Genomic DNA, 27,417 nt, shown 5'->3' with positions numbered 1-27,417 from the left:
GATGAACCTGCTCTCTCTGTCTGTCCCTTGCTGGGTGATGTCACACCACGATGGCATCTTGCCCCTGGAATGCCAGATCCCCCTCCCGGCCCCCTCTCTGCTCCCCCCTCCCCGCATGTTGCAGCCCCCTGCACTGCACCCCCTCCCTGCACCTCCCTGTCAGGGTGGCTCCTCCTGAGCATCATAACCAAAGTAAAATCCATTAAACTAAAGGTAAAGTATCTTTTTCTTCTTGAAGTAGCTGGGTTTTAACTCTTCAAGTACCAGAGACGTAGAGTGTAAAGCAAATTAACAGAACTCTCATGGCTGGAAGAAGCTGGTTTGCCCTTTCTGATTAGCCGTGACCTTCCCAGGGCTCCCTGGCAATTCTTCCTGCTTGGAAATTTCGGGGTGAAAAGCGTGGGCAGCAGACAGGGGTGGCAGGGTGGGTGCTGTGAGGCTGCATGTGCAGGTGTAGAGGAACAATGGGGCTTTCTCACCCTCTGTTCCTGCCTAAGAAAGGATGTTCCCTCCCCCCCATTAGCTCTGCTCTCCTTCCCGTCCCCCTTCCTCACAGTACATGAAGTGAATGAAACTTATCCAAAGTCTATGGTACCTAAAGGGTTAAAAAACATGATATATTGTACAAGGTCAGTAAGGGTCATTCTTGTGGCTTGGACAGTCAACTTTAAAGCATGTAAAAGATGCAGCTCAGGTGAGTAACTGGCTGGTCTCAAGCAGATTCACAAATACAGTCCACCCTGTTGCTGCAGGCTCACCTACAGGTGTGTGGCTCTGCACACACTCACAGATGTCCTGGAGCCCATGGGAGGGTGGGGAGGGATCCCAAAATGCTGTCTGCTGGTTAAAACAGGCCAGCAGACAAAGGTGGTGCTCTCCTGGCTGGGGGCTCCTGCCTGTGCCGCGGCTCCCTGTCCAGCGAAGGGGCTGGTTACAGATGTGAACTCGCAGCCCCCAGTTTGGGCTGTGGCTCTTGGCCTCCTGCAGCAGCTCCCCGGGTCCCCGTGCTGTCCCCACGTCTCCAGGGTCACACAGGTTGGGCTGGATTGTGAAGGAATCACAGTGCCATGAGCTCCCCGGGCGCGTCTCCAGCCTCAGCCAGCGCTGGGCGGCTCCTTCCCTCCAGTGCTGCGGGCGATGAGAGTGACGGGGAGGGGGCCCGGGGGGGACCTGGGCCTTCTCCCATATCACCCCCTCCAACCCCTCCTTTTTGACCAGAGAAAGTGCAAACCATCCCAAAAGGAGGCCTCACCTCAGGGCCTCTCGGTAGGTCCCTGTGCTGGAGTAGAGGGTGAGTGAGCAGCGAGACACGCGCAGCAGCTGCGGTGCAGTGACCCCAGGGCCGGCTGGAGCTGAGCTCTGCTCGCTGGGGCTTTCAGAATGAGGTTCAGGATGGAAGGGTAGGTCAGGTCAGACCCTCTCTGCAGTGGGTTTCTCAGCTGTGGTGGCTTTGGCTGCTGTGAGTAAGAGAGGTGGATTTGAATATGACCAGCCTCTGCTGGGGAGGAAAAAAAAAGAAGGGAATGGCATCCTGGCAGCAGTGGGAGAGGGCTCAGCCTTTCCCTCCATATCTTGAAACGGACTTGAGTTGGTTCTGGGGTGTGGGAGGAGCAGTGACCTCTGTTCTGGGTAAGGTGCTGCATCAATCCTGGCAGATGGAGAGAGCCACAGGGAAGGAGATCCATCACTGGGAATGTGCCACCCTGCTCCCTGCTCTCTGTGCTGATAGCTTAGCAAAAGAGATCAGATTGGGGTCCAAAATTGCCATTTCTGCAATAGCTGAGGTTCTGCTGGCAGGGGGAGGACTCAGGATGACTAGTCATGGGCAGAGTGGCATTTTAAAAGCCAGTCATGTGCAGAAACCCACCAGGAGCTTGGTCTGGCCTCGTAGCTCAGTTCCTCTTGCTCTCTTGTAAGAAAGTCTTATAAGTTAGCAGTTGAAGCGTGGAAGGTAGGTAAACAGACTGGGAATGTTCTGGAAGGAGTCACTTTTTATATCAGTATTATTTTATTATTATGATTTTTTTTCTGATTTTTTTTTGTTTCAAATTACTAGCCTGATTTATGTTTTATTTTCCAGTTTGTTCCTTTTGGTTTTGTTCATTTGACATATTCTGTGTTATTTTGTGTGGCCAGCCATGGCTGGGGCACTCAGCCTCCTCACTGGGAGTTGCTGAGGAGAAGGGGGTCATTCTGCCAGGTTAAAGACAGAAACAAAGCATAGAAATAGGAGGAAAATACCCCAAATATCCTGCTGGGCAGGGTGCTCAGACTACAGAGGAAGGAGTATCTTTGCCCTTTCTGCAAACCCACTTCCCTCTGTCTCATGGAGGAATGTGGAAAATGTGTGGCTCTCACTCCAGTGCAAACTGGCCAAAGGATTCAGCAGAGTCCTCAAGCCAAATTAGGCCTAAAGATCTGCTTGTGACTCAGAATGGAGGTACAAGGTTTGAAAACAACCGTTCCTCAGTTAAAGAGCTTTTTGTTAATTAAAAAGCATCAGAGGAATGAGGAGTTGTGACCAGCTTTTATCCACTGCTTCTTCCAGGTGATACTTGGGGGGCTTGTAAGCTCGCCCCAGTTTCTGGCAGTGTCTGCAGAGAGTTAAAAGCTCTTTATTGCAGTTGGGTGAGGTTGGATTTATAGATTTGCCTCGAAAATGGATCACACTGTGCTTCCCCAGGCTGATTGATTGTCATTAGGGATGGACAGAAGTGTGATCTAATCCCTGGAGGTGTCCAAGGTCAGGCTGGACAGGGCTTGGAGCAACCTGGTCTAGTGGAAGATGTCCTTGCCCATGGCAGGGGGTGGAACTGGATAAACTTTGGGGCCCTTCCGACTCAAACCATCCTGAGATTCCATGAATTCCCCCAAGTGCCCAGGCTCAGGTTGGAGTACAGAAGTGACAGACCCTTTGTCCAGACTTTGCCAAGGTCTCAGACCTGTGTGGCATCTCCATTAACAAACCCACATTTCCTGCAGCTCTCCTGTACCTCAGGCACAGCCCTGCACCAAGAGCTGGAGCTTCCACCTCTCCCACCTCCTCACCACCCTTAGCCAGGTGTCTGCTGCCACCCTGAGAAGGTGGCTGGGCAGGGCCACACTTCCCAATGTTTCCTCACAGGATGAACAGGAGCTGTGTAGGGCCACCCTTCCCGAGGTGCCCTCCTGGGATGTTCAGAAACACCCTGGTGTAGTTCAGGCAGTGGGAGTTGGACCTGCTGCTGCTTTGGAAAATCCCACTTGGTGCCTGAATACCTCACCAAACCCCACTGCCTCCCTCCTTCTGCAAGTGTTTTCTCCAAACCCTCCTCTCTGAACACACCATGGGCTCATTGCTTGGCAGTGTCCTGGGCATTCCCACCGTGGGATTTGGCCTCCTCCAGTCTGTGGACAACTAATCGCTTCCATCTGGAGGTACAAACTCTTAAATTTAAGCCTCCTGGCAAAAGGTTTGCTTTTCTTACCTAATTTTCACAGATCCCTTCAAAGAAATTCAAGATGCCAGAGACTGAGGTTGGAAAAAAGTACTTTCCCAGCCAGGGCAGGATTTGCCAGACTGATGTAAAACAGGGAGCCAAAGGAAAGGGCTTTTATAGGATGCAGCTGGGTGCTTAGTTTGTGCCAGCCATGCTCAGTGGAAGCAGCAGGACCCCTCTTGGCGAGCCCACTTGCTGCTTTAGTCCTTTGCTTTGCACCATTTCAGTTTTGATGCCCCATTTAATTTCCGTTGGCTTTTTTTTTTTTTTTAAAAAAAACAAACCCTCTTCGTTTCAAAAAAAAAAAAAAAGGCGACAACAACGACAACAACAAAAAAAAAGCTCTCTCCTCTTTTAATTTTATCTTCCTAAACCAAATTTTCGTACGTTTTATTTTAGATTTTTTTGTTACCATTTTTTCCTTTTTTTTTTTCTTTTACCTTTCCCATCTTTTGTTTGTTTTTTTTTCCCCCCCTTCCTCCTCCTCCTCCTCCTCCTTCTTTTTTTTTCCCCCTTCTCCCCCCCTCCTGAATTTTCCCCCCCCCCTCGTAGAACCGTCTGCCCCCCCTCAAGATGTAAAATGTGTCAGCACACGATCCACCGCCATTCTGGTAAGTTGGCGGCCGCCTCCGGCCGAGAGCCAGAACGGCGTCCTGGCTGGATACAGCGTCTACTATCGAGCGCTGGACTCGGAGGACACGGAGCTTAAGGAGGTGAATGATATCCCCCCAACCACCAGTCAGATCCTTCTGGAGTCCCTGGAGAAGTGGACGGAGTACCGCGTCACGGTGGTGGCTCACACGGAGGTGGGGCCGGGCCCGGAGAGCTCGCCGGTTATCGTCCGCACGGATGAAGATGGTAATTGAGCTTCTTCTGGGTTTCACCCCCCCCCTCCCCGAGTCCCCTGGGGAATTCGTGGCCCTGGAGGGGGCTGTTCCTGTGCCAGCAAGTCCCTTCCCATGGCTCAGGTCCCTTCTCATGGCTCAGGTCCCTTCCCATGGCTCAGGTCCCTTCCCATGGTTCAAGTCCCTTCTTACGCCTCCTGTGCTGTGAGACCAAAGCTGGAGGGGGATCACACCCAACCTCCGGTCCCCAGCGGGCCCCTTACTTTGTGTTGGCACACCAGGCAGACCCAGAGGAGGTGTTAAAGTCCTTTGCCCCTGCAGGATGTAGCACTGGTGAAGCTGTTAGTGCCGTGGCAATAGATGGGTAGCTGGTGATGCCCCAGGGAGGTTGGGACCACTGGGGTGATGAACACAAAGCTGTGAGTTGCCCTTTGCTGCCATCTCCCCGAGCCCTCTGAGCACTGGGGTCTGGAGGGTTGTCCTGCCCTGCTTTAGGGCATTTCTCAGACTTCTGGGGGGCTTTTTTAACATCCAGCTGCACCACTGTCCCTGAAAAGATGCCCTTACTGAGCCAGGATCAGCTGAGGCAGCAAGGCACCAGAATCAGAGGAGACTGCTGCTGCCAGAAACTGGTTTCATAGAATCATAGTACATCCTGAGTTGGAAGGGATCCACAAGGATCATCCAAGTCCAGCTCCTGGTCCTGCACAGCACAGCCCCAAGAATCCCACCCTGTGCCCCAGAGCACATGTTTTAAAATATTAAGAGTTCTTCCCACATATTCCCTGTTACTGGCTCCTCCTTAAGTCAAAGTTTTGGTTAGTAGTAGAAAGGAGGAATCTGTTAAAGTTTCCAGAAACCTTCAGTGACAACAGGTTAGTGGCCCCACTCAGAGACTTGAATTTCCCTGGTATTTCTACAGTAAAATAAAACCAGGAAAAAGCAGGAATGTGTGCATGAAGGGAGAGGAGCACCCTCCTTGTGAGGGTAGGACCTCAGGTAATATAGGCCAAGTAAATAACATAAGGAAATCTCAAACTTCTCAGGTGTTCTTCCTCTGTCCCAAATCAAAAGAATTTATAAAAAAGCATCAGGTTTGTCCTCAATGTTGATCCTGTTTCTCTGAGCCTCTGCCCACACCCAACTGGACCCTCCCAAAGGAAGTGGGGTGTTCTTGCAGATTAAGCTCTCACACCCTGTGTTGTAGTTGTTGTCACTATTATTATTGTTATTATTTCCAAAAAATCAGCCCAAATTCTATCCAAGACATCTTTTGTTTGCTGTCCTGAGATTCTGCAGTGGTTATAAGCCACCTGCCCTGCCTGAGAGAATAGGGAGCTCCACGGGCAAGTCCCTCTCCTGATCCTCTCCACCCTGACCTCCCATGGGCAGGACCACAGCTTTCCTGGCTTGTTAGAAACTGCCTTTGCCCTTGGAATGAGATCTGGAACTGTATTGGTTCCTTCCATCTGAGCAAACTGGGCACAAAGGAGCCTGTGGAAGGATGGCTGGATGATGAGGTGGACCTGTTCCCTCCAGACCTCCAAGCCACGCATATTAGGTCCCCTAGAGCTTCTTCCCTGTTTCACTGGGTAGGACTGGTGATGGATGATGAGATATCTGGTTGGTTGGGTCTCCCCCTCCTAGTTTGGTAGGTCTCCCCTTCTTAGTTTGGTACGTCTCCTCCTCCTGGTTTGGTAGGTCTCCCCTTCCTACTTTGATAGGTCTCCTCCTCCTAGTTTGGTTGGTCTCCTCCTCCTAGTTGGGTAGGTCTCCTCCTCCTGGTTTGGTAGGTCTCCCATTCCTAGTTGGGTAGGTCTCCCCATCCTACTTTGGTAGGTCTCCCCATCCTACTTTGGTAGGTCTCCCCATCCTACTTTGGTAGGTTTCCTCCTCCTGGTTGGGTAGGTCTCCCCATCCTACTTTGGTAGGTCTCCCCTTCCTAGTTGGGTAGGTTTCCCCCTTGTCTCTGGGCTGCAGATTCAGGCTGTGCATGTCCCGTAGGTGCAGTGACAGGCTCCAGCCAGAAATCCCTGAGTGACTGTTCCCCCTTCCTTCCCTTCCTCGCAGTGCCCAGTGCACCACCTCGGAAAGTGGAGGTGGAGGTCCTGAACTCAACTGCAATCCAAGTGTTCTGGCGCTCTCCAGTCCAGAACCGCCAGCACGGCCAGATCCGGGGATACCAGGTGCACTATGTCCGGATGGAGAACGGAGAGGCCCGGGGGCTGCCCCAGATCAAGGACATCATGCTGGCTGATGCCCAGGTAAGGACCCACCTGCTCCAATCTCCTCTGGAATCCTTGAGGGGGTGGGTGCTGCGGCTGCCGTGTCTCATCCCGAGCACCGTAACTGGAGAAGGCAGATGAGAACCTGTGACAAGGTCTGTGTTGTCTCTCTGCAGTTCATTTGTGCTCCCAGGCAATAGTTACTTGGAAGAGTATGAACTGCTGTCCCAGCGCTGAACTAAATATCATCCATCCTCCCCGGGTCTGGGAATTTTTTTAATTCAGGCAGAGGCCACAGTGGAATCTACTAATTTTTCCCACTCTACTTCTTCCTTCATGCTGGCCTGGTAACTTCTGACCTTGTGTGGCTGCTTGCTCAGGGACTCCTTCCTCATGCTGTGTCTCTGTCTTTCCCTTCTTTCCCCTCTTGTATTCTCACGTGCCAAACCTCTCTTGTTCTCTGCCCAGTGGGAAACAGATGACACTGCTGAATATGTAAGTAAACCAGTAAAAATCCTCTCCCATCCTGGTTCTGTCCCTTCCCTTCTCCCACTTCCTGTTGTGGTGTGATATTTTCCTTTTCCTTTATTTTTTTTGCAGTGCCTGTGTGCCTGTTTTAGAGCCTGTTGGTGGTGTTCCCATGCATTGTCCCCACCCTGTCACTATGATCTGTGACCCTCTGTGATTGTGTCATTTGTCAGCACGCTGCAATCCCACAGGGTTTTCCCTTTGGCTCCAGAGGAAAGATGGATCTGCTGCTCCTCCATGGGGAAGCAGATGGGATCTTGAATTTTTGGACTGCCTTGAACATGTCAGTATCCTAAAATGGTTTGGGTTGGAAGGGACCTTAAAGACCATCTTGTTCCACTCCCTGCCATGGGCAGGGACACCTTCCACTAGACAAGGGTGCTCATGTGGGCTGGTCTGCAACACCTCTGTGTCTGGAAAAGATAGTTAGGCTGGGAAGCACTGGGAATTCATAATCCATGAGTCATGAGCTGTAAACAAACAGGGCATAAACAAACACTTTGTGCCCTGAAAGGGCCAAGATTCTTAAAAACTCATTGATACAAAGCACTGAATCACTATTGGTGCTTTTACTTGTAAGTACCTTAAAATCAGCCTGGCTGTTTGGCATTTGCTATTTCTGCTAAAATGATAAATGTTTTCCATAATCTTGCAGCTACAAAGCAGCAGGAGAAAGCATTTCCTCCTTGGAATGACAGGGTCCTAAGATAACACATGACTAAACTGACTGTATTTGTGTCTCCTGGAGATTGCCAAGTGCCCTACAGAAGCGAGGGGGCCTCTTATTTTTGTGATGGAGAAACTGAGTCTCCTGAAAGGCAAAGCCCCTTGCCTAAAATCTTAATAAAACTCAGTGGCAGGTGTGAAAGCAGAACAAGTTCTTGACTTCCAGAAGACGGACCTGTCCCTGCATCCTACAGCTTCCAGACCCATTGATCAAAATCCCACAGTTCTGAAGTTCTGCCGTTCCACTCCCCGCTCACCTTTGGGGAAATAGTTATTTTCAGGACTAACAAATTCTTCCCAAGTGCTGCCCTGAGATTTAATATCAAAAGCATGAAGGGGTGGTAGAGGAAAGCCATAAAAATGCACAGTATTCCCATCTCCCTCCTTTCCGAGGCCTTGGGGAAAACCCTGCTGCATGTGCTGTCATCCTGTTTGATTTAGCACGGGTGTTCCTTTTCCAACACAGCCCTTTGAAGGGCTGGGTCCCTCCTGGAGAAGGGCTGTTCTTCAGGCCAGTGTTCCAACAAAAGCTCCTGGGAGCCAGGTGTGGGAAGGCTGATAGAGGATGGGAAGGAGGGGGTGGGATTTAGGAGGGAGCTTTAGTGGGCGAGCTGAAAACGTTGTCTTGCACTTTACGTTCAAGCAATCCCTTTAATATTGTGAAGGCATTAAAAATATCTCTGAGGAGAGAAGAGAGGGGGTAATGGTGAAAAAAATGTAATCTCCCTGAAACCTCTGAGCCCTCCTCTGAGGCTGCACAGTGGAGAGGAAAGCTTTGAAGGGAGCGGCGGCGTTTGGATGCTGAAGTGGTTTGTGTAGAAACAGGGAATGTGTGAGAGGTAGATCTGGAGAACGCCTTGAACAAGGCCCTGTAGAGCCAGGCTGTGTTCACAGAGGTGTGTGTGCCTCATCCTGTGGCTCTCACTCTCCTACCAGTTCCCACAGCTCCAGTCGCCCCAGAGTGTCTCGTGCTTTCGGATTCAGTGTTTTCCTGCATGCTGGAAAAGGGCTGAGACTCCTGCAAGGAGGAGAGATCTGCCCGTGTGTGTGGACCCGAATACTGACAGGATTTTCCTTTGGAATCTTGCAAACAGGAAATGGTCATTGCTGGGCTCCAGCCAGAGACTTCATATTCCATCACCGTCGCCGCCTACACCATGAAGGGAGATGGTGCTCGCAGCAAGCCCAAGGTGGTCACCACCAAGGGTGCAGGTGAGAGCCTTTTCCTGAACCACTGGCATTCATCCCTTTCCTAAAGCCAAGGTACTCTTTTCTCCAGGCTCACCTTCTTTTCTCCCACTCCCTTCTTGAAGGACAGACTTGCAATAAGTGCCGTGCTGCCCCAAATTAATTCCAGCAAAGCACAAACCCCTTCGTTCCTCACGTGCAGCCCTCACCAGATGTCACAGTTTTCTGCCCAGTGCTGCAGGAAGCCCAGGCACACCCAGAAATGCAACAGGGGATGAATTCATCACTTTTAATCTCTCATTCTGTAACTTCCAGTGCACCAGCAGTAGAGACTCTGCCTGGTGTGACACTGGAGGGACTGTGTAGCTACGCTGGGGCCAGGAGAGGCAGAGCTCTGCTGTTGTGGTGGGGACTTGCAAAGATCTGAAGAGCAGCAGGAGACAGTGGTGGCTTGTCCTCCCACTCTTCTCTTCTGGCATCATGTCTGAATATACATCCCCTGTGTTCAGGACTAGCAGAGGGAGAAGTAGTGACAGTATTGACCTTTCCTGGCTCACATTTCGGGGACCTGGGCTCTGCCTGCACATACCCAGGTTCATCCCTCCTTTGACCTTCCTGACACAGTCCCTGTCAGCCTCAGTACAGACACTGGTGCCAAGCCAGGATGGCAGGGCCTGAACAGAGGAATGACAAAGGGCAGCAGGGTGCCCCTTGCTCCCCCAAACAGCTGTGCAGCAGGCAGAAAGGACAGGTACACACATCACCTGCCCTCGCAGCATCTGGGGGTTCTGCTCTCATGACTTAAACCCCTGCTCTGCTTTGCAAGCAGGGCTTTGTGCAGTGAAGGAAGACCTGGAGCTGTCCCTCACCCAGCCCATCTCTTGTTGGACTGTGGTTACCTTCTTTCATTCCATTTTGCTCATGCTCTTTCTTTTTTTCTTGCTTTCAAGTGAGGGCTTTCTCCTCTTTACACTTCTCTGTCTGTAACTTCCCAACCCTGATAATCTGTTTATTCACTTCTTAGTTCTGGAGCTGTTGTCTTCACCTTGCCTGTAGCAGCTGCATAAACTGACATCATCCCTTGTTTCTGGGAGAACACTGCTGTGCCTCTGCAGGCATTTAAGGCCTCTGCCAGCACTGCAGAATTAAGCTGGAAACCTCTGTCCATGCTCCAGAGGCAGCTCAGACACTCAGCCCAGTGTGCAGGACAGAGAGCTCGGGAGCCCTTCCTGGAACACACAGGGCTGGAGCTGCCAGTGCCCTCCCTGTTCTTGCCTTTTCCCTGCCCTGACTCACATCCCCATCTCGTTTCATGTCCTTGTTTAGACAAGTGGGTGGGATTTCAGCCTTTCTCTCCCCTCCTGCCTCCCCTGCCCAGTTCAGAGACTGGTTCTCAGGAGAGGGAGGTTGCTTTCCAGGACACAGCTCCTGCAGGTGTCACCTTTGGTGCCAGCCCTCAGGCTCCTGTGCTCACCCCTTGCAGTGTCACTGTGCTGTGAGAAGCCTTTTGCTTCACTCACCCTCTTCTCCTTCCCCTCCAGCCATGCCCATGTTTCTCCTCACTAGTTCTCTCCTTTCCTTCTTCCCAAAGCTCTCCAGCCTTTCCATTTTCCTCTCTCAGAGCCTTTCTGCCTTGCTCCCTTGTCAGTCTCTCTTGTCACCCTCCCTCATCTCTCCCCATTAGGATTTGCAGTGCAGGTGATCTGTCACAGAGAGATGTTTTCTCCAGCACAGCAGCTATTACCCAAAACTCAATTTCCCCCAATCTGAAATAGCTATTTAAAAAAAAAAATCTTCCAAATGGCTCTGTAACATTCTTACCTTCTTTGCAGTGTTGAGTCAATACACCTTCTGAGAGGAGAGATTTCTTTCTTTATCATTCAGGGCTGGGGGCTGAATTTAAATACAGTAATACATCCAATTTTCTCCTTTACTGTCCAAACCAATTGCAAAATAAAACACTTCCCCCCACTGCGCTTTCTTTTCACCTTCCTTCCAAACAATATTTGTTGTGCAGATGTAATACTTTCAGGCTCAGCTGATTATAGTAACATTTGTGATAAAAACTGAAACATAAAGGTAATGGTGTTGTTTTTCTCTTTAATGTGTTCCTTGGGCATTCCCAAGGGAGGAGGCTGCCTCTCCCAGCTCCTTGCCTAGCCATCCTTTGGCAGTTTGGAAGGAGTAAAGCATTTGTTTCAGAGACAGACCTTCATCCTCGTGTTCAGGTGTCAGTGGAGGCATCAGACAGAAGGGGTTCCCCAGTTTTTCCCTGTCAGGACCCTGCATCCTTCGCTGCTCCCTCTGTCAGCCACTCCAGCATTCCAACCCTCACCCCTCAGCTGGGCTTAAGCTGGGAGAGCAGGATGGGGTCCCTCCCAACTCCATTCTTCCTTCTCCTGCCCGACCAGGAGAAACACCAAGGCGGAGAGGAGGGAATTATGTCTCTAATAGTGGAGCTGAGTGTCAATGACGCGTGAGCTGCTGGAATTAATGCTCTGCTTTCTCCGCCTTCGGGAACCTCTGGGCCTGCACGTGTCATTTAACTGTGGCTGTGGGCTTGCTTGGCAGTCAGGCAGTGCCAGGGCTCATTAGGCAGAGACATGGCACTGCTGAGCTCCCCCAAATCCCCCCAAATGCGGAGGAGCTCCCTGACAGGTTAAGGAGGAGCTCGCTGGAAACACCCCAGCACTTGGAGGGCTTCTCACTTCCTCCAGAGGAGAAAAACCACACAGAGGGAGCAGCAGCTCTCCCTGCCCTCTGCCTTGCACAGATTTTGGGCTCTGTTTCCACTCTCTGTGCTTCCTTCTGTACCCAACTGGGCAATGAGCTGCCTGCCAGCCTCGCTGAGCTGGCCCTGTGCCTGCTGCTTGGGACCTGGGGCTGCCCAGACTTCCTTCCCCATCCTTCATTACTTCACCCTCAGCTGCTCTGGACTTCCCAGCCTGAGCCAATCTGTTCCAGTCTCTTTCTGCATGAGTTGGGCTGTGTAATGGAGGGAGAGAGAAAAAGGACAGGAGTTTGGGGACTCCAGGTTTGTTCTTCCCTGCTCTGGGAAGCAACTGGGACAGGAGGCTGGGAGTCAGGACTCCTGAGTTTGTTCTTCCCAGCAGTGGGAGGGTGTGTGGTCCAGGGATACGGGAGGAGCTGTGCATATCTTTCAATCCTGAGCACAGGAGAGAAAATAAATCCAGAAATGTGTCAGTACCTCACAGCTGACATGTTGGCAGTGCTCCTCATTTCCTAAACTGGATAGACACCATCCACCTGCACAGGTGGGTGAGAGCAGCTTGTGTTACATGGGAACACCCTACGGCACACAGAGCCCAGCTGGAACACTGCCACTGGCTTCAGGACCCTGTTGCTGCAGCTGAGGAGTCTCTTCATCCCTTCTCCCCTTGTCCCACCTTTGGCTGAAGGTGTCTCTCTTCTCTCTCCTAGTCCCAGGAAAGCCCATCCTGTCTGTGCACCAGACAGAGGAGAACACTCTCCTGGTGAAGTGGGAGCCTCCGTTGGACGCGGAAGGCCAGGTGTTGGGCTACCGGCTCCAGTTTGGCCGCAAGGACGTCGACCCTCTGGCCACCTTGGAGTTCTCGGCGCTGGAGGATAAGTACACGGCTCCCAGCATCCACAAGGGCGCCACGTACGTGTTCAAGCTGGCCGTGAAAAGCCGGGCTGGCTTCGGGGAGGAAGCTGTGCAGGAACTCACCACCCCCGAAGACATCCCCAAGGGTTACCCCCAAATCCTCGAGGCGAGCAACGTCACTGCCATGTCGGTGCAGTTCGGCTGGCTGCCCCCCGTGCTGGCCGAGCGCAACGGAGCCATCGTCAAATACACCGTGGCCTACCGGGAAGCCGGTTCTCCCGGCAACCTGCTGGAGAAAGACCTGCCCCCCTCCCCAGAGAACTCGTACACCCTCAACGGCCTCAAACCCAACACCGCCTATGATGTTAAAATCCGTGCTCACACCAGTAAAGGCCCCGGGCCCTACAGCCCGACCGTCCAGTATCGGACGTTCCAGCTGGATCAAGGTAGGACTTACCGGTTTCTCCTCCCTCTCTCCCCTTGTATCCGGGGCTGGTGCCGGGAGGCAAGAGAGCTGGAGAGGTCAGGCCAGGCTCAGCCAGGCTCGTGAGTAAATGCAAAGCATTGTGGTGTCACACTCAGTCCCTCCGCTCCTCTCTGCCTTGTGCCAGGTAAGTCCCTTTTACCACTTTCTTCTAAGTTAAGTCCGGACACCTTCTGTCACTGGCACCTGGAGGGGGGGGCCAGTCGCTACACACAGGTGGGAAGAGCCTTTTCTTCAGCTTTTGCAAACAGCCAAAATTAAAGAGAAAACTAAAAAAAAAAAAACCAACAAAAACCCACCACACTCAGACCGTGAGCTGGGATGGGTTTCCTCACCTGAGCATGCTCAGCCAGCCAGCACCTCGTTCCTGCAGCAGCCACCCAGGCCCAAAAGTGTGGGGGCAAAGCCACAGGCCCTCCCTGGGGTTAGGCAAGGGAACAGGGAGCACTGGGAGATGGACCTTGGCAAAACTCAAGCACAGTGTGGAGGAGGGAACAATCCCTTCCATTCCGGCAGCCGCAGCCAGACCCAGCCTGGCAGAGCCCTCTTCCAGCGCCTGACATTCTCTTCCTTCTCTTTCCTGCTCTTCCTTCCCTCTGCTGCCTTTTCTTCTCCTTTCTCCCCTTCCTCCTCACTTTTTTCTCCGCAGTTTTACCCAAAAACTTCAAGGTGAAGATGGTGACAAAGACATCCGTCCTTTTGAGCTGGGAGTTCCCTGAGAACTACAACTCTCCTACCCCATACAAGGCAAGTGGAATTCAGGAGTCAGATCTGTGTTTCTTCCCAGTTTCCTGGAAATCTTGTCTTTTGGGTTGAATAAGAAGTTGTAAGAGGCAAGAATTCTGGATTCCTGCCTCAGATATGGGCAGGTAATGGTTGATCACTACCTCAAGGAAGTGGGCTGAAAATCAGGGCTGTTGGGTTGCATTCCCATCTCTGTTACCAAATCCTCGCTTCCCCAGACAAGTTACTTTTCGGTCAGGAAGAATTTCCTCATGAAAAGGGTTGTTAAACTTTGGAAGAGGCTGAACAGGGAGGTTTGGAGTCCCCATCCTTGGAGGTGTCCAAGGAATGACTGGGCATGGCACTCAGTGCTCTGGGCTGGATGACAAGGTGGGGATCAGTCACAGCTTGGACTCGATGATCTTGGAGGTCTTTTCCAACCTAAATAATAATTTTTCCATTTTCCATATTCATTTCTGGATAAAAACTGCTCTTCCCAGAGGAATCTGAAGGCTTTGACCTGCATCTGCCTCGTGCAGTGGGCACAAGAGATCAAGAGCTCCCCACTCAAACGCTTCTGTTCTCTGGCACAGCTGAGTGCCCTGTGATCCCTGCAAACCAAAGGAATGGGGAGGAAAGGGCAGGAGTTTGGCTGTTTGAGCAGTATCAGCCTTGCTCATGGGACAACCTCTTCCCCTCCCACAGATCCAGTACAACGGGCTGCACGTGGACGTGGACGGACGCACCACCAAGAAACTCATCACCCACCTGAGGCCCCGCACCTTCTACAACTTCGTGCTGATGAACCAGGGCAACAGCATGGGGGGGCTGCAGCAGAACGTTGCTGCCTGGACTGCTGCTGACATGTTGTCCAAGAAGCCAGAGGTGACCCACAAGCCTGATGCCGATGGCAACGTGGTGGTGATTCTCCCTGATGTGAAGAGCTCTGTGCCTGTCCAGTAGGTCCCTGTTAAACTGCTGGTTGGGGGGGTGCTCAGTTCATGTTTTGGGGTTCAGCCCTGATGGCTGGAGGCCCCAGTACAAACCCACGAGTGTTCCCTCCATTTTCAGCCTTTTCCTGACTCTTGCCTTTTGGAGGTGCTTCCCAGAGCTAACAGGGAAAGCCAAAGAAATGCAAAAGGAATACATAAGGGAGACATGGGGCGACCACTGATTCCAGCTCCTTCCAGGAATAACAATTCTGCTAAATTAAAAATAAGGGGCTTGCTGGGTTGAGCCAGTGGGGCAGTTTGGGCAAACCTACATCAGTGTGTGCGCTCTCTTCTTCTGTGGCTTGTGGAAGGAGTTTAATTCCTTCTGTTCCTTCTATTTCTTCTGATTATTCCCAACTCTTAGGGCTTTCTACATTGTGGTGGTGCCTCTGAGGAAGTCCCGGGGAGGACAGTTCCTCAACCCCTTGGGCAGCCCTGAGGAGATGGACCTGGAGGAGGTGAGTGTGGGCGAAACCAGAGCCAGCTGTGGGGAGAGAGCAAGCATCTGTAAGGGGTGGGATGGTGAGCTGAGAGCTGGGAAGGGACCTTTGGGGTTCCTGCTCCCCACATTCAGAGTAGCCAAGGTGTGGGCAGTCTGGGAGGGATGGATTGGCTCTCCTTGCCGCTCCCTTCTTGGGGTTCAGAGCGTTCCTCTGCCTCCTGCAGCTGGTTCAGGACATTGCCAGGCTCCGGCGCCGCAGCCTCCGTCACTCCCGACAGCTGGACTTCCCCAAGCCCTACATCGCTGCCCGGTTCCGCTCCCTGCCCTCCCACTTCATCCTGGGGGACATGAAACACTACGACAACTTTGAGAACAGAGCCCTGGAGCCGGGGCAGAAATATGTCATCTTCATCCTGGCAGTGCTGCAGGAACCTGAGGCCGTAAGTTGTCCCGCTCTGCTCCGCACTGGTGAGGCCTCACCCTGAGTATTGTGGCAGTTTTGGTCACCACAATATAAGAAAGATATTAACCTCTTAGAGAGTGTCCAGAGGCAACGAGGATGGGGAAGGGCCTTGATTTGAAGCCGTGTGAGGACACTGAGGGCACTTGGTCTTTTCAGCTGGAGAAGAGGAGACTGAGGAGAGACCTCACTGCAGTTACAACTTCCTGGGCAGGGGCAGAGGAGGGGCAGGCACTGATCTCTGCTCTGTGGGGACCAGGGACAGGACCCAGGGAATGGCCTGGAGCTGTGTCAGGGCAGGGTTATGTTGGATCTCAGGAAAAGGTTCTTCCCCCAGAGGGTGGTTGGGCACTGACCAGGCTCCCCAGGGCAGTGGGCACAGCACCAAGGCTGCCAGAGCTTAAGGAGTGCTTGGATGATCCTCTGGGGCACAGGGTGTGACTCTTGGGGATGGTCCTGTGCAGGGCTGAGGGTTGGAGTTGATGATCCTCGTGGGTCCCTTCCAACTCAGCATATTCTCTGATTCTGTGAAGTGCTGCCTGCTTTCCCCTGCCCTCTCCAGATCCTTGTGCCCCTCATCCCCATCATGGACCAGAGGCAGCAGCTGCTCCCATGGCAGCTGCCAGCAGCCCTGCTGCCCTCCTGGCATTCCCCAGAACTTTCTCCCAGCAGATCCTTCAGGTTTTTATTTTGTAAAGACCTTCCACTCCAGCTGTGAAGCTTTTGGATGTGGCTCTTGGAACTGTTGGTGCTTGTGCTTGTGGCTGCATTACACAAACATGCTCTTCCAAGCAGCCAGGCCAATGGCACAGGCAGCTCTGATTTCCCCAGTCTTCCTGGGCAGGACTTGTATATTTGTGGCTACAAATTGGAGTCCAGAATGTGCAGGAGCACTGAACTGTCCCCTCAGGACTTACACTCGAGTTCAGAGAGCCCTGGGTCAGACCCCTTTTCCTTTAAAGGCTGTCCTTTAATTCCTCGGAACAATGACCCCAAACATCCCGCTCTGGGAGCACATCACACCCCCTGGTCATTGCTAAATTTCCCACCACACACAAAGGGGAGTTGTTTTTTTTTTTATGGAAAACTACATGTGCTCTCTACCACTGCAACATTGCTGCTGCTTTCACTGGGGCTGTGTTTGGCTTTATGAAAACAACTGTTTTAATATTTACCTGCCTCCTCCCTCCTGCACAATGGCAAACAGCCTAATGCTCTGTTGTTCTTAAATCCCCCTGTGGAATTGTAGCAGGGAGCTATTGGAAATTAAGGGTTTTCAGAGGGTTTTTTCCCCAATAAATATTTGGTTGTGTACTTGATATTAAAGGCTTAGGCTGACACGCTTCTGAATGGGTTTCTCAATCGGATTACTGCAGCTTGTGGTAATTTCTGCTTTAGAACAAGGTGCTGCAGACTCTCTCTCACAGCAGCCTGGATCCACAGCAGTTCCCAAGTATGGAGCAGTATTTCAGTCTGCTCAGGGCTGATGGAGTTCAAGGACTCAGAGCCACTGTTCTTGTCCTGTCCCTGGCTCCTCTCCCAAACCAGCCATGCCAGCTCCTCTGTGCAGTTTGGTTTCTGGAGTTTCTCTGTAAGGTGGGAATGCATCCTCCCTGGAATGGGCAGATTGCAGTGCTCTTGAGAACAAGCAATGCCCTTTAGTCAAGATTCTATTCCTCTGATTCTCCTCAAGAGCCCAGTTCACTGCAGAGGGAACAGAACATACTGCATTTTATTAATTTGTATTTAATTGTGGGGGGTGGTTTTTTTCAGTCACCAGACCAAGCGTTAATTCTTGTTTTAATCCCTTCCCTCTCGCTCTGTAATCCCATCTGACTGTCAAAATCCAGATGGTTACATGAGAGCTTGGAAAAAGTTTTTGGTTTTTTGTGGCAATGGCAAGGGCCCAGAGATGTGGTGAAACAGAGGCACAGCCAACTGGTTCTCTGAAAGCACCTTCCTGGCTGCAGCATGAGGGGAGCCACAGGCCCAAAGCAGGCTAGAGTTCACATGAGTGTGATCCTTCAGTGTTCTGTGTCACCTGGAGCACTGTAGGATGAAGATACCCTGTCCTATGATTCTTCCCCCTGAGGGAAACTGGAACAGGCTCCCCAGGGCAGTGGGCACGGCCCCAAGGCTGCCAGAGCTCCAGGAACATTTGGACAACGCTCTGAGGGACAGGGTGGGATTGTTGGGGTGTCTGTGCAGGGCCTGGAGTTGGACTGATGATCCTTGGGGGTCCCTTCTAGCTCAGGATATTCCATGATATGGATGCTCACAGAGAATGGCCTTTTCCCTGTTATTATTTGGGTTGTGCTGCAGAGAGCTCACATCCTCTCTAGCAATTCCTCCTGTGGAATTCTGTGTGCTTGCCTGCTGTTCTCAGTCCCCATTCCACCTCTGAGCTCTGCTCCACCACCTTTCCCTGTCTTCCAGACCTTTGCTGCAAGTCCCTTCTCCGACCCCATCCAGCTGGACAACCCTGACCCGCAGCCCATCATCGATGGAGAGGAGGGGCTGATCTGGGTCATCGGGCCCGTGCTGGCCGTGGTCTTCATCATCTGCATCGTCATCGCCATCCTGCTCTACAAAAAGTAAGAGCTGCTCATTGCCCGGATCCCAGACCCTGCTGAGTGTCCCCAGCCCTGGTCCCTGAAGGGAATGTCCTCCCTGGTCCTGCTGTGGTCAGCTGAGGGAAATCCTTCCACTGGAGAGAGGAGCCCTGAGGCACAACGGAATGGAAGGGTGTGCCTGGCACAGGAGGATTTAGCAGTGGGTTGCAGGGACTTGCTGCTTCAGAATCTACCTTGTGGCACTCTCAGGAAAGCTGTGCTTGTCTCACAGACACATGTGCAATGAGTGTGTCAGGACTCTTGCCTGCCTCCTCCAGAATTGCTGCTCACAGCCTCAGGCCCCCCTTTCTCTGTGTGTGGGCACAGTGAGGGGGATGCAGAGAAGGCATCTTTGACCTTCTGTGGCTCAGCAGAGACCTCCCCTCCTCTCGAACTGGTTTTCTGCTGGAATTGGGAGACAAGAGCAGGGTGTGAGTATGCAGGAGAGAGGAGGGAACAACCCCTTTCCCTTGGCTTTCTGAGCAGCTCGTGGCATGTGGATGAGAACTGGGGGTCCCTTGAACACACACAGGCCTCACTGTGCAATAGAAGGGGACAGGAAGGGAAGCAGAAGCTGAGCAAAATAAATGATGGCAGCAGTGGCCAACACAAGGAAGTCCTTAGCTGGGACATCTCATACCCAGAGTGGAGGGAGCTCTCCTAACCCAGCTCCATCTTTGATCTGCACAGGTGTGTTCACTTATGCACGTGGGTGTGTCCTCTGCAGCCCAGCAGGTGTGAAGCTGCTCTGGGCTCAGGGACTCAGGAGACACCTTGTTGGTGCCCATTAGCTCTGATCTAATTGGGTGATCTTTGCTGGGCCCACCTTCCCACCTGTGCTGCCAGGGTTAGAGCTGAGCAAATGCTTCCCCTTTTCCTCTGCAAGTCCTTTCTAACCTGAACATTTGTCTTGTCTTGTCTTCTCTCCACTTACTGCTTTCCTGGACAGCAAGCCAGACAGGTAAGAGCACCAGATTTGCCATTTATTCAGGTTCTTTCTTGCTGTGTGTTAAGCAGTGTTTGCTGTCTGTGGTGATGGGGCTTTTTTGGTGCAATTCCTACCCTTAGATCTGTTCTTACAGAAAGCCTGTCTCAGGCTAGCATGGGACTGTGTTTGAATTGGGGCAGAAAAAGGAAAGCAAGCCCAGCTTTCTCCTGCTTGTCCATTGCTAAATGTAACAACCCTTTCTCAGGCTGAGCAGCAGGGCCAGTAAACAGCTCATAAAGTGGTGGGTTAATGGAGCAGAGAAACTCTCATTTGTGTGGCAGTCAGAGGTGAAAGTGGGTTTTCTCCGTGTCTGGCTGCTCCATGCAGGCTGTCCCTGAGCTACTGGAACTCGAACTGGAAGCAGAATCTCACCAGCTGAGCTGTCCTCACCCCACTGCAGAAACTGCTCTTGCCCTCTCAGCCAAGGGCTTCTAACAGAGTCTGTTTATGATTGCAGAAATGAGACTTATTTCCAACCATTTCCAAGACTGGGAGAGCTTTCATTGGAAGTGACTGAGGGGTTCAGTCCATGAACTATTTACAGCAGTTTGAGAACTGCAGCAAAAATAAACTGCTCCTGAACTGCAAAGTGGTGTCATTCCAAAATGCTGCCCCATGCAGTGCTGGCAGGGCTCATGCCACTTCTTCTGGCTATTAATGACATCAAGAGACAGCTAAAAATGTCCTGAATATCTTCCCCTCTACCTAAGCAGTTGCCATTACTGCTGCAGGCAGATTACTGGAGGCTTCTGTGCACCCTAAGCAGGAGAGGTGAGAGCTCCACAGCCACCTTACTGGAGGGGCTGGGACCACATTCCCAAGCCTCAGGGTGTGGGTCCATGTTCTCTGCTCACTGGAGAAGTTCTGCTCCCACAGTTCATAACTGTTCCCTTGCCAGAGGTTATCACATCTTTAGATCAACACTGGGCTTTTGCTTCCAAATTCTTTTCAAGGAGAATGAGCCAGGTCAGCAAAGACTTTTCAACTGCCTCAGCTAACCTAACCCATTTGGAGTAAAATATATTAGGAAGCACTTCCATGTGGAGCTCAGCTGGCAGGTTGGAGCAGGCTTTGGGTTCTGGCAAGGAGGTGAGGTGGATCTCAGCAGGCACAGCTGTGCTGGGAGAGGATGTGTCTACACTGTTGAACCCAGATTTTTAAGGTTCTGCAGTTCAAAAACGATTGAAAACTGCTGCTCTGACTTCTCTGTCTGCAGCAAGGCAGCTCTGAGAGCTCCTAAAGCAGCCAACAGCAATATCAGTGCTTTGTGTCCAAGGTCACGGCCAGGAGATTCTGTACTTTTCCAAATGATTCTGTTGGCCCTGGTTCTTTCAGGCTGAAAATGGCTTGGCCAGAATTGGAAGGTTTTTGCTTGCAGAGCTCTGCAGTGTTCAGTGGAGGCTGGTCTGGGCAGGCAGGTGTGAGTTCACAGCTGCCTGTCTGTGCTGTGAGAAGAGGGGAACTTCCAAACTTGCCTGAAAGCTGCTGAGGGGCTGCTGGGCCGTTATAAACCCCTCAAACCTTCCAAACCTCATCCCTTTTCTGATGCAATTCATACACTTTTACCCTTGGCTGCACCTTTGATTTTCGGCGGGAGCTTTGCTCAGGTCTGAACATCAGTAGCTGAGAAAACTCCAGGGGAGCACGAGGCCCATGAGCTAAGCTGCTTTGTCTTTCTGTTCTTTCTCCGTTTCTTTTTTGTTTTGTTTTGTTTTGTTCCAAAGCAAACGGAAGGATTCGGAGCCCCGGACGAAATGCCTCCTGAACAACGCGGAAATCGCCCCCCACCACCCCAAGGACCCCGTGGAGATGAGGCGCATCAACTTCCAGACTCCAGGTAACCCTGGCTGCTAACTGGGAAGGCAGGAATGGAGCACCTGCCCCTTCCTTAACCCCTTCCTGGGTTAAGGCTGCCTGGCTGAAGGCTGCAGCAGCACTGCCTGGAGACCCAGTGCTACCCTGGGGTGCAGCCAAGGGACCCCGAGCCTTGTCTGTGCTGAGTGGGATTGCTGAGAGACACCTTTGCTGGGAGCCTCAAGGACCTTGCACAGGCTCTTCTCGGTGCTGGCAAGGCGGGAAGAGGGGTTTTCCTGGATTCCCAGGTGAATTGGTGCATTCTGGGCTGAGGACACAGCTGCAAGAGCTGTGGCTGTGCCAGACGTGCCAGAGCACCCTGTGCTTCACCCTGGGAGCTGCCGGGGTGGTGAGGTGGAGCACTGCAGGCTGCCCAGCACCCAGAGCTCCAGCCACATTTGGAACTGGTGCTTTCTGGTGCCAGGCCTGCCCGTGGCTGTGCAGGGGGAAAGGGGAAAGGTGGCTGGTTGCTTGGCGCAGACGGGGCAGCGTCTCCTTGCTTGGTGCAGATGCTGTCGTGGAATCCCAGAATGGTTTGGGTTGGGGAGGGACCTTAAAGTTCATCCAGTTCCACCCCCCTGCTGTGGACAGGGACACCTTCCACTAGACCAGGTTGCTCCAAGTCCTGTCCAGCCTGGCCTTGGACAATGGATGGAGCAGCCACAGCAGCTCAGGACAGCCTGTCACTGGGAGCGGCTGTGGGGCGAGTGGATAACAGCACTGAATTCCTTGATAGGGAGGTTCCCTGCACCCTCCTTCCCACACACACGTGTCCCCATGTCCATGCATGTCCCAGCTGCCTGCATGGCACCTCTGCAAAGCCACCACTGACACGGCCCAGGCACAGCCTCACGCAGATGGACACTGGGCGAGCCAACCAGCGCCTGCCCACACCTCTGCCTCCGAGTTCCTGGTGCTTGAGGATTTGGAAGGGAGTTTATTGTGCTTTTTGGGGGCTGGCTGTTGTTTTCAGTTTGTTTGTATTTTTATTTTGCTGGTTTGTGCTCGTTAATAATGTTTCTGTAGCTCCTGTTTGCCCTTCCCATCCCAGTCCTGTCCTTAGCGTTGTCCGAGTTTCCTTAGGGTGAGGTTGGCAGTAGGTACCCAGGGGGCAGGGATCTATGGAACAGCACTGAGCTGAGGGGTTCACATCAAAATGAGTTAGGAAGAACCCACTGGGATCAGCCCAAGCTTAGGAATGTTGCTCAGTGGGTTCAGTGCAGCCTGCAGGGACCGAGTGCAAAGCAGTTCAGCACAGGTAGGTCCCTAAATCAGCTCTTAGTGCTGCTCTTGCAGTGGAGTCTGAAGGTGTCTGAGTGTCCCCAGCTGCAGCCCAGCAGCAGTTTGCACTTGTCTGGGCACAGTGTTATCCTGGGTGCACACAGGAGCTCCCTTTGGGAGCATTCCATGGGCTTCTGGGTGCTCCAGGTGGAGGTGAGGGACCCAAGAGAAAGAGCTGCACTCCCCCAGGTGAAAAACCCATGCTGAGGCAAAAATAAAGAGAAAAGTTTGTGGTCTTGCTTGGTCTTGGTGCCAAGAAGCAGCTGGAGGTGCTGGTTCATGTGTTTCCCTGACTGAGAATTCCCCCCTGTCCCACAGGACAGCAGAGTCAGCTCAGGGTGCTTCCATCAGGTAATGGGATTGATGGATGAGTGAGCCAGTCTTCTGTTGACCCCACTGGTTTGGTCATGCTGTGCCTCTGAATTCTGGGTCTGAGAGGCCTGTGAAAGGGAGCTGAGACATGCAAACCTGCATTAGGGCTCTGCAGATCCCAAAGGCACTGCCTGTGTCCAGTCTGGCTGTAGGAAGATGCTGCCATTTCCTTTCCAAGTCTGTCTGGCCATGGAGTTGACCTGGCTGGTTTATTCTGCTCTGTAATTTGTAAAGCAGTCAAATGTTTTAAAGGATTTGGGAGAGTTGATCACCTGCCTCCCACAGAACTTTGCAAACCGTTGGGTGAAAATGGAAATGGGTGGAAAAATCAGCTTGGAGTGTGTTGGTGGTGATGGAGAGACAGTGGTGCAGTTTGCAGGGGAAGACTCCACAGGTGCTGTCTGAATTAAAGGCCTTTAAATTCAATATATTGTGGTTCAGAAGGGGCTTGTAGGCTCTTCTGCAGCCAGGTGACCCCAGGTAGAACCTCCATTGTGCCCCCAGCAGTGAAACAGAGGGGGGACGTGGGAATGGGAACGTGCAGCTCAGAGAGGGGAAATCATAGCACCTCTTAGATATCCTGTCCTAGCCTAATCAGCACAAGGAATACCTTTCTTTTCCTCTTTAGATTTATGTTGATTTTTGGTTTTTTTTTAATTAGCATGAAATTTTTACAAAAGTGTATCTTTTATTTATTTATTTTTTACTGTTTTCTGCAGATTCTGGTCTGAGCAGCCCTCTCAGTGACCCTGAGTTTGACTTGGAAAGTTAGTTCCTGTGTGTTTTTGTTCCTGTTGGTTTCATTTTTCCCCCCTCTCCCATTATTATTTTCTCTTCTGTCGCTTTCCTTTCCGATTCTCGTTCCGTTCCTGTTACTATACTTTGATTTTTTTTTTGCCGAATTCTCCGTGTCCCTGCCGTGTTTGCCCATCTCATCCCTTTTCTGTGCCATCTGTTTGTCTGAACTGCGCTTCCAGTTTTACAGTATCCCAGATCAGGCCTCTGGCAGGACAAGGGGGGCAGCAGGAGATCAGAGCCCGTGGCAGCACCGCTGTCCGTGCTCCGGTGTCTCTCTGCTGTCCCAGGAGAAGGACTTGGCTCCCCAGGCTGCCTTTACCCCCTTGTGGAAGATGTTTCATTGCTGAAGCCCTTGCTCCATGTCCCTTGTTCTCGTTCCTGGGCCCACTGTGAGTGTGGGGTGTGTGTGTGCTTCGTGTTTGTAACGCAGGCAAAGAGAAACGGGAGCCACAGCTGATGATCCCTCCCTCTGGAAAGAGCCACACAGGCACCTTCTCGTGTCAGACGGGGAAAAAAGGGTCGTTTCCCATCTGTGGCAGGTGTCTGTTCCTTGGCACTGACTTGTTCCAGGAGCACAAAGAGCAGAGGCCACTCCACAGGCCTCCACCCCCCCGGTTTCACACAGAGTGCCACGGTGACTTTGTGGGATAAACGGGCTCTGGCCCGTGGAACAGATGTTAGGGTGACGTTTCTGGCTGGTGCACAAAGAATCAAGTCTTTTGTGATAAGATTAGAGAGATTCAAGTGATTGAAATGTTAGATGAGACTGGCTCGGAAAGGCTTCATCCCATTAGGAGCCAAGATCCCAGCCTTGCTGGGTGGTTTGGGCTGGATTTTTTTTAGGGCTTCTTTTTTAATACTGGGCAGGGAAGTAGATGTGAGATTTCAGCTGGAGAGTCACAGATGCTGCTTGTGCTCAGAGATGCAAGAGCTGGGATGTTTTCCTGAATAATTCAGTCCAAATATTGGTCTCTCTGGTATGGAATACTCCTGTCACTATTGTCCCAGTTTGCTGCCACCCTCCTCTCACCCCCATTATTGTAACAGGGAGGTTGTGTGTGTTTTCCTGGCTCCCACTGCCACCCTGGCTGAGTTCCCTGCAGTAGCCCCGAGGCCACTGAGCAGAGGAACCTGTGAGCCATTTCCCTTCATACCTTAAAATGAGTTATTAAATTAAAGCAAAGAGCAGCTGCTCAGCTGACACAGCAGCAGGGCTGGTGCCACTGGAAATGCTTCTACCTCATTTAATACTAAACTCCTGGATCTTAATGGAGCCCCCATGCACTTGGCATTTTGACCAGGGAAGTGTTTATCGCTGCAGAGGTTTCTGGTCTCCTTTTATTCTAAAAAGCCCTAGAAATCAATCCCACAAGGAGATTCTGTCCTTAACAGCAGTAAAACAAGGCAAGTTCCCATGTGCTCCCAGCCAGTGCCAGTGCACAGGAGGTTGGAGGGGAAGCAGGATGTTCCCCAGCAAAGGGCAGGGTTGGTTTTCAGGAGCTGGTCACACTGAAGATTTTTTTTTTCTGGAGCTTTTATGAAGGAAACTTGTGAAATTCCTTCGAGAGGAATGTGACTCCTCGTTCCAGATTGGCACAGTGGGCCTTTCCCATGCAGGCCTCTGGCTCAGAGGGAATAACACATGTTGCTCCAGGACTCCTGAGCCAAGGAGAGTCTGAGGTTTTTTCTTGCTCATTATTACTGGGGCTTCTGAGCATTTATTTTTTCCTTTTAACCTCTGTGTCCATTACTTGGGACTTCATGCTGTGTTTCTCAGCACATAATCTCTGGCTTTTTGGAGTCAGGAGGTGGCAGCTGGGCTGGGAGCTGCCTGGGGGAAGGAGTCAGTGACTCCCAGGGGTCTGGAAAAAGCTGATTGAGGTGCCAGGAGTTGCTCTGGGTAGGGTTTGGCTTTGCCCTGAGGCTCCAGGTCAAGGTGTGTTCATTGCCCCCCTCAGCCCTCACTTCCAGAGGCAGAAGGACTGACCCTGAGGGAAGTGTTGATGGTGTTAAACTGTTTTGATGGTCTCTGATCTGGAGCAGCTCAGCCAGGTTGGCCTTCCAGTCCCACACAGATGTAGAGAGGACCAGCTCCTCCCAACTCCCCCAGTCCACATCGGTGCTGTGGTACTGGGATGGACTGGACAGCAGCCTCCCCCCATCCAGGTGGAGAAATCCTTCTCCAGGTGCAGTGGGACAGCACAGCAAGAGATGAACTGAGAGCTTTTCCTCCAGGAGAAACTTCCTGCCCTGACCCCCAGCAGACTAAAATGAAGCCAGTGCAGCCTCCAGAGCACTTTGGGTTATTTTTGTGAGCTTTTTTTGGTCTATTTTCAGCCAGATTTCCTTGTGCTGAAAGTAGATGTCCCATTAGCTTAGGAGAAACCTGTCCAGGTATGACAGACTCATTCCCTGCCCAGGCCTGGGGGAGGCAGCACCTCTCCCAAATCACTGTAAAACTGAGGATGTCATGCTTGCTTTGCCATCTCTGTGCTGAGTTTTCAGAGTATCTGACCATGCTGCTGCCACCGCCGCTGCTTTGTCACCCACCAACACCCACGGGGCTCGAAATTCTCCCTGGCTTCCATCTCTTCCTCACTCCTGTCCTTCTCATCGGGGGCACTGCCCAGGGCTTCTCAGCATGCTGCTCTCCCAGGCCACCCAGAGCAGGACTGGCTGGCAGACAGCATGGGAAGCCTTTGGAAAAACATAATCCGATGCAGATGAGCAGAGCACGGAGCGCTTTTCCACCTGGATTTGTAGCGTAGCTGTTTGAGATGATAGGAAGGGAGGGATCCCTGCTCTTCCCAGAGCTCCAGCTGCCCCTTTCAGGACTGAGAACCGAGTCAGCCGTGGCTGCTCACCCCATGGGGTGGCTGAGATGTGCCCCAGTCTGACCAGTCTGGCTGAGCAGGACCCCCAGTATGGCTCAGAGCCTTTTCTCAGGGGATCCAGTGTGTTCCTTGGCAGCTCTGGCTGCCTCAATACCAGCACACCCAAGCACTGGGGAGGGTTGCAGGGGCAGCAGGTGACCCAGGTCAGGAGGCATCAGGCTCTGCAGCAAATTGTTCCCATGCCCCTGGCTGAGAAGGGGCCTGCGGATCTCCTGCCTCTCCATCCCGGAAGGTAACGACATTCCCAGCAGAGCCTGAGTGGGGTTGGCACAGCCTGACCTGGTGGGAGGGAGGGCTGTGCTGTTGAGGGAACATCATCCACGAGCCATGGGTGGGGAGAGGAGCCGGCGCTTGGCGTTCCCGTGCCCGGCTGCACTCTGGGAATGGGGGAGGCCAGACCTCAGGCTGAGAACTTCCAGAGCCGACGTTGTGCCGAGGACAACTCAAGAGTCCTTGAGGTTGGAAAAAGACCTTAAAGATCATCCAGTCCAATTCCTGAAAAGCCTCCCCTGCCTCCCCACATCTGCATATTCCCATCCCCTGCCCCACATCACCATGGTTGGCTGGATCCTGCCCCTTCCCCCCTTTTCTGTTGGAGGTGGTTCCTGATCCTGGCGGGTGCTGTGCCATTTGCTGCGTGGGTTCCTCTGGCAGCGTTTGCTCATTCCAAGTCCACTATTGGAATCGCTAACACGCATCTGCTCTTCGGATTTTCCTTTTTGTTTTGCTCTGATTTACACATTGAAAATGGGGCCATCATGGGAACACTCTCATTTTACTGTTTTGTTTGTTTTTTTTTATTTCCTTGATATTTTCTTTTTTTTTTTTTTTTTACTTCCAAGGACACAATTTCGAGCCCTGAATTCTTCTCTTCTAACCTCCCTACTTTCATTGCAGATCTTACATTGTAATTTATTTTCTTTTCTTGTTTCTTCTTTCT

The 27,417-nt window shown here is 52.0% G+C and overlaps 1 protein-coding gene across 15 annotated transcripts in view; it reads left to right on the top strand.

The window, feature by feature from the left end:
- The window catches only part of PTPRS (protein tyrosine phosphatase receptor type S), a 163,081-nt gene that overhangs the window by 118,541 nt on the left and 17,123 nt on the right, over nucleotides 1-27,417 (top strand). For 4 of the 15 annotated variants that reach the window (XM_029963832.1, XM_029963830.1, XM_029963828.1 and 1 more), the window contains 13 exons: nucleotides 4,032-4,337; nucleotides 6,395-6,588; nucleotides 7,018-7,044; nucleotides 8,898-9,015; nucleotides 12,433-13,023; nucleotides 13,711-13,808; nucleotides 14,490-14,743; nucleotides 15,141-15,234; nucleotides 15,443-15,658; nucleotides 18,115-18,272; nucleotides 19,240-19,251; nucleotides 21,003-21,115; nucleotides 23,505-23,552. In XM_029963832.1, the coding sequence (XP_029819692.1) occupies nucleotides 4,032-4,337; nucleotides 6,395-6,588; nucleotides 7,018-7,044; nucleotides 8,898-9,015; nucleotides 12,433-13,023; nucleotides 13,711-13,808; nucleotides 14,490-14,743; nucleotides 15,141-15,234; nucleotides 15,443-15,658; nucleotides 18,115-18,272; nucleotides 19,240-19,251; nucleotides 21,003-21,115; nucleotides 23,505-23,552 (2,229 nt within the window). The remainder of the gene's footprint in view (nucleotides 1-4,031; nucleotides 4,338-6,394; nucleotides 6,589-7,017; nucleotides 7,045-8,897; nucleotides 9,016-12,432; nucleotides 13,024-13,710; nucleotides 13,809-14,489; nucleotides 14,744-15,140; nucleotides 15,235-15,442; nucleotides 15,659-18,114; nucleotides 18,273-19,239; nucleotides 19,252-21,002; nucleotides 21,116-23,504; nucleotides 23,553-27,417) is intronic. The other 11 variants (XM_029963841.1, XM_029963840.1, XM_029963839.1 and 8 more) reach the window with 9 other exon arrangements.

Source organism: Manacus vitellinus, unplaced genomic scaffold (assembly GCF_001715985.3).
Source record: "Manacus vitellinus isolate BGI_N305 unplaced genomic scaffold, ASM171598v3 scaffold_64_pilon, whole genome shotgun sequence".
Classification (NCBI taxonomy): Eukaryota; Metazoa; Chordata; class Aves; order Passeriformes; family Pipridae; genus Manacus; species Manacus vitellinus.
This window is presented reverse-complemented; position numbering and strand designations above follow the sequence as displayed.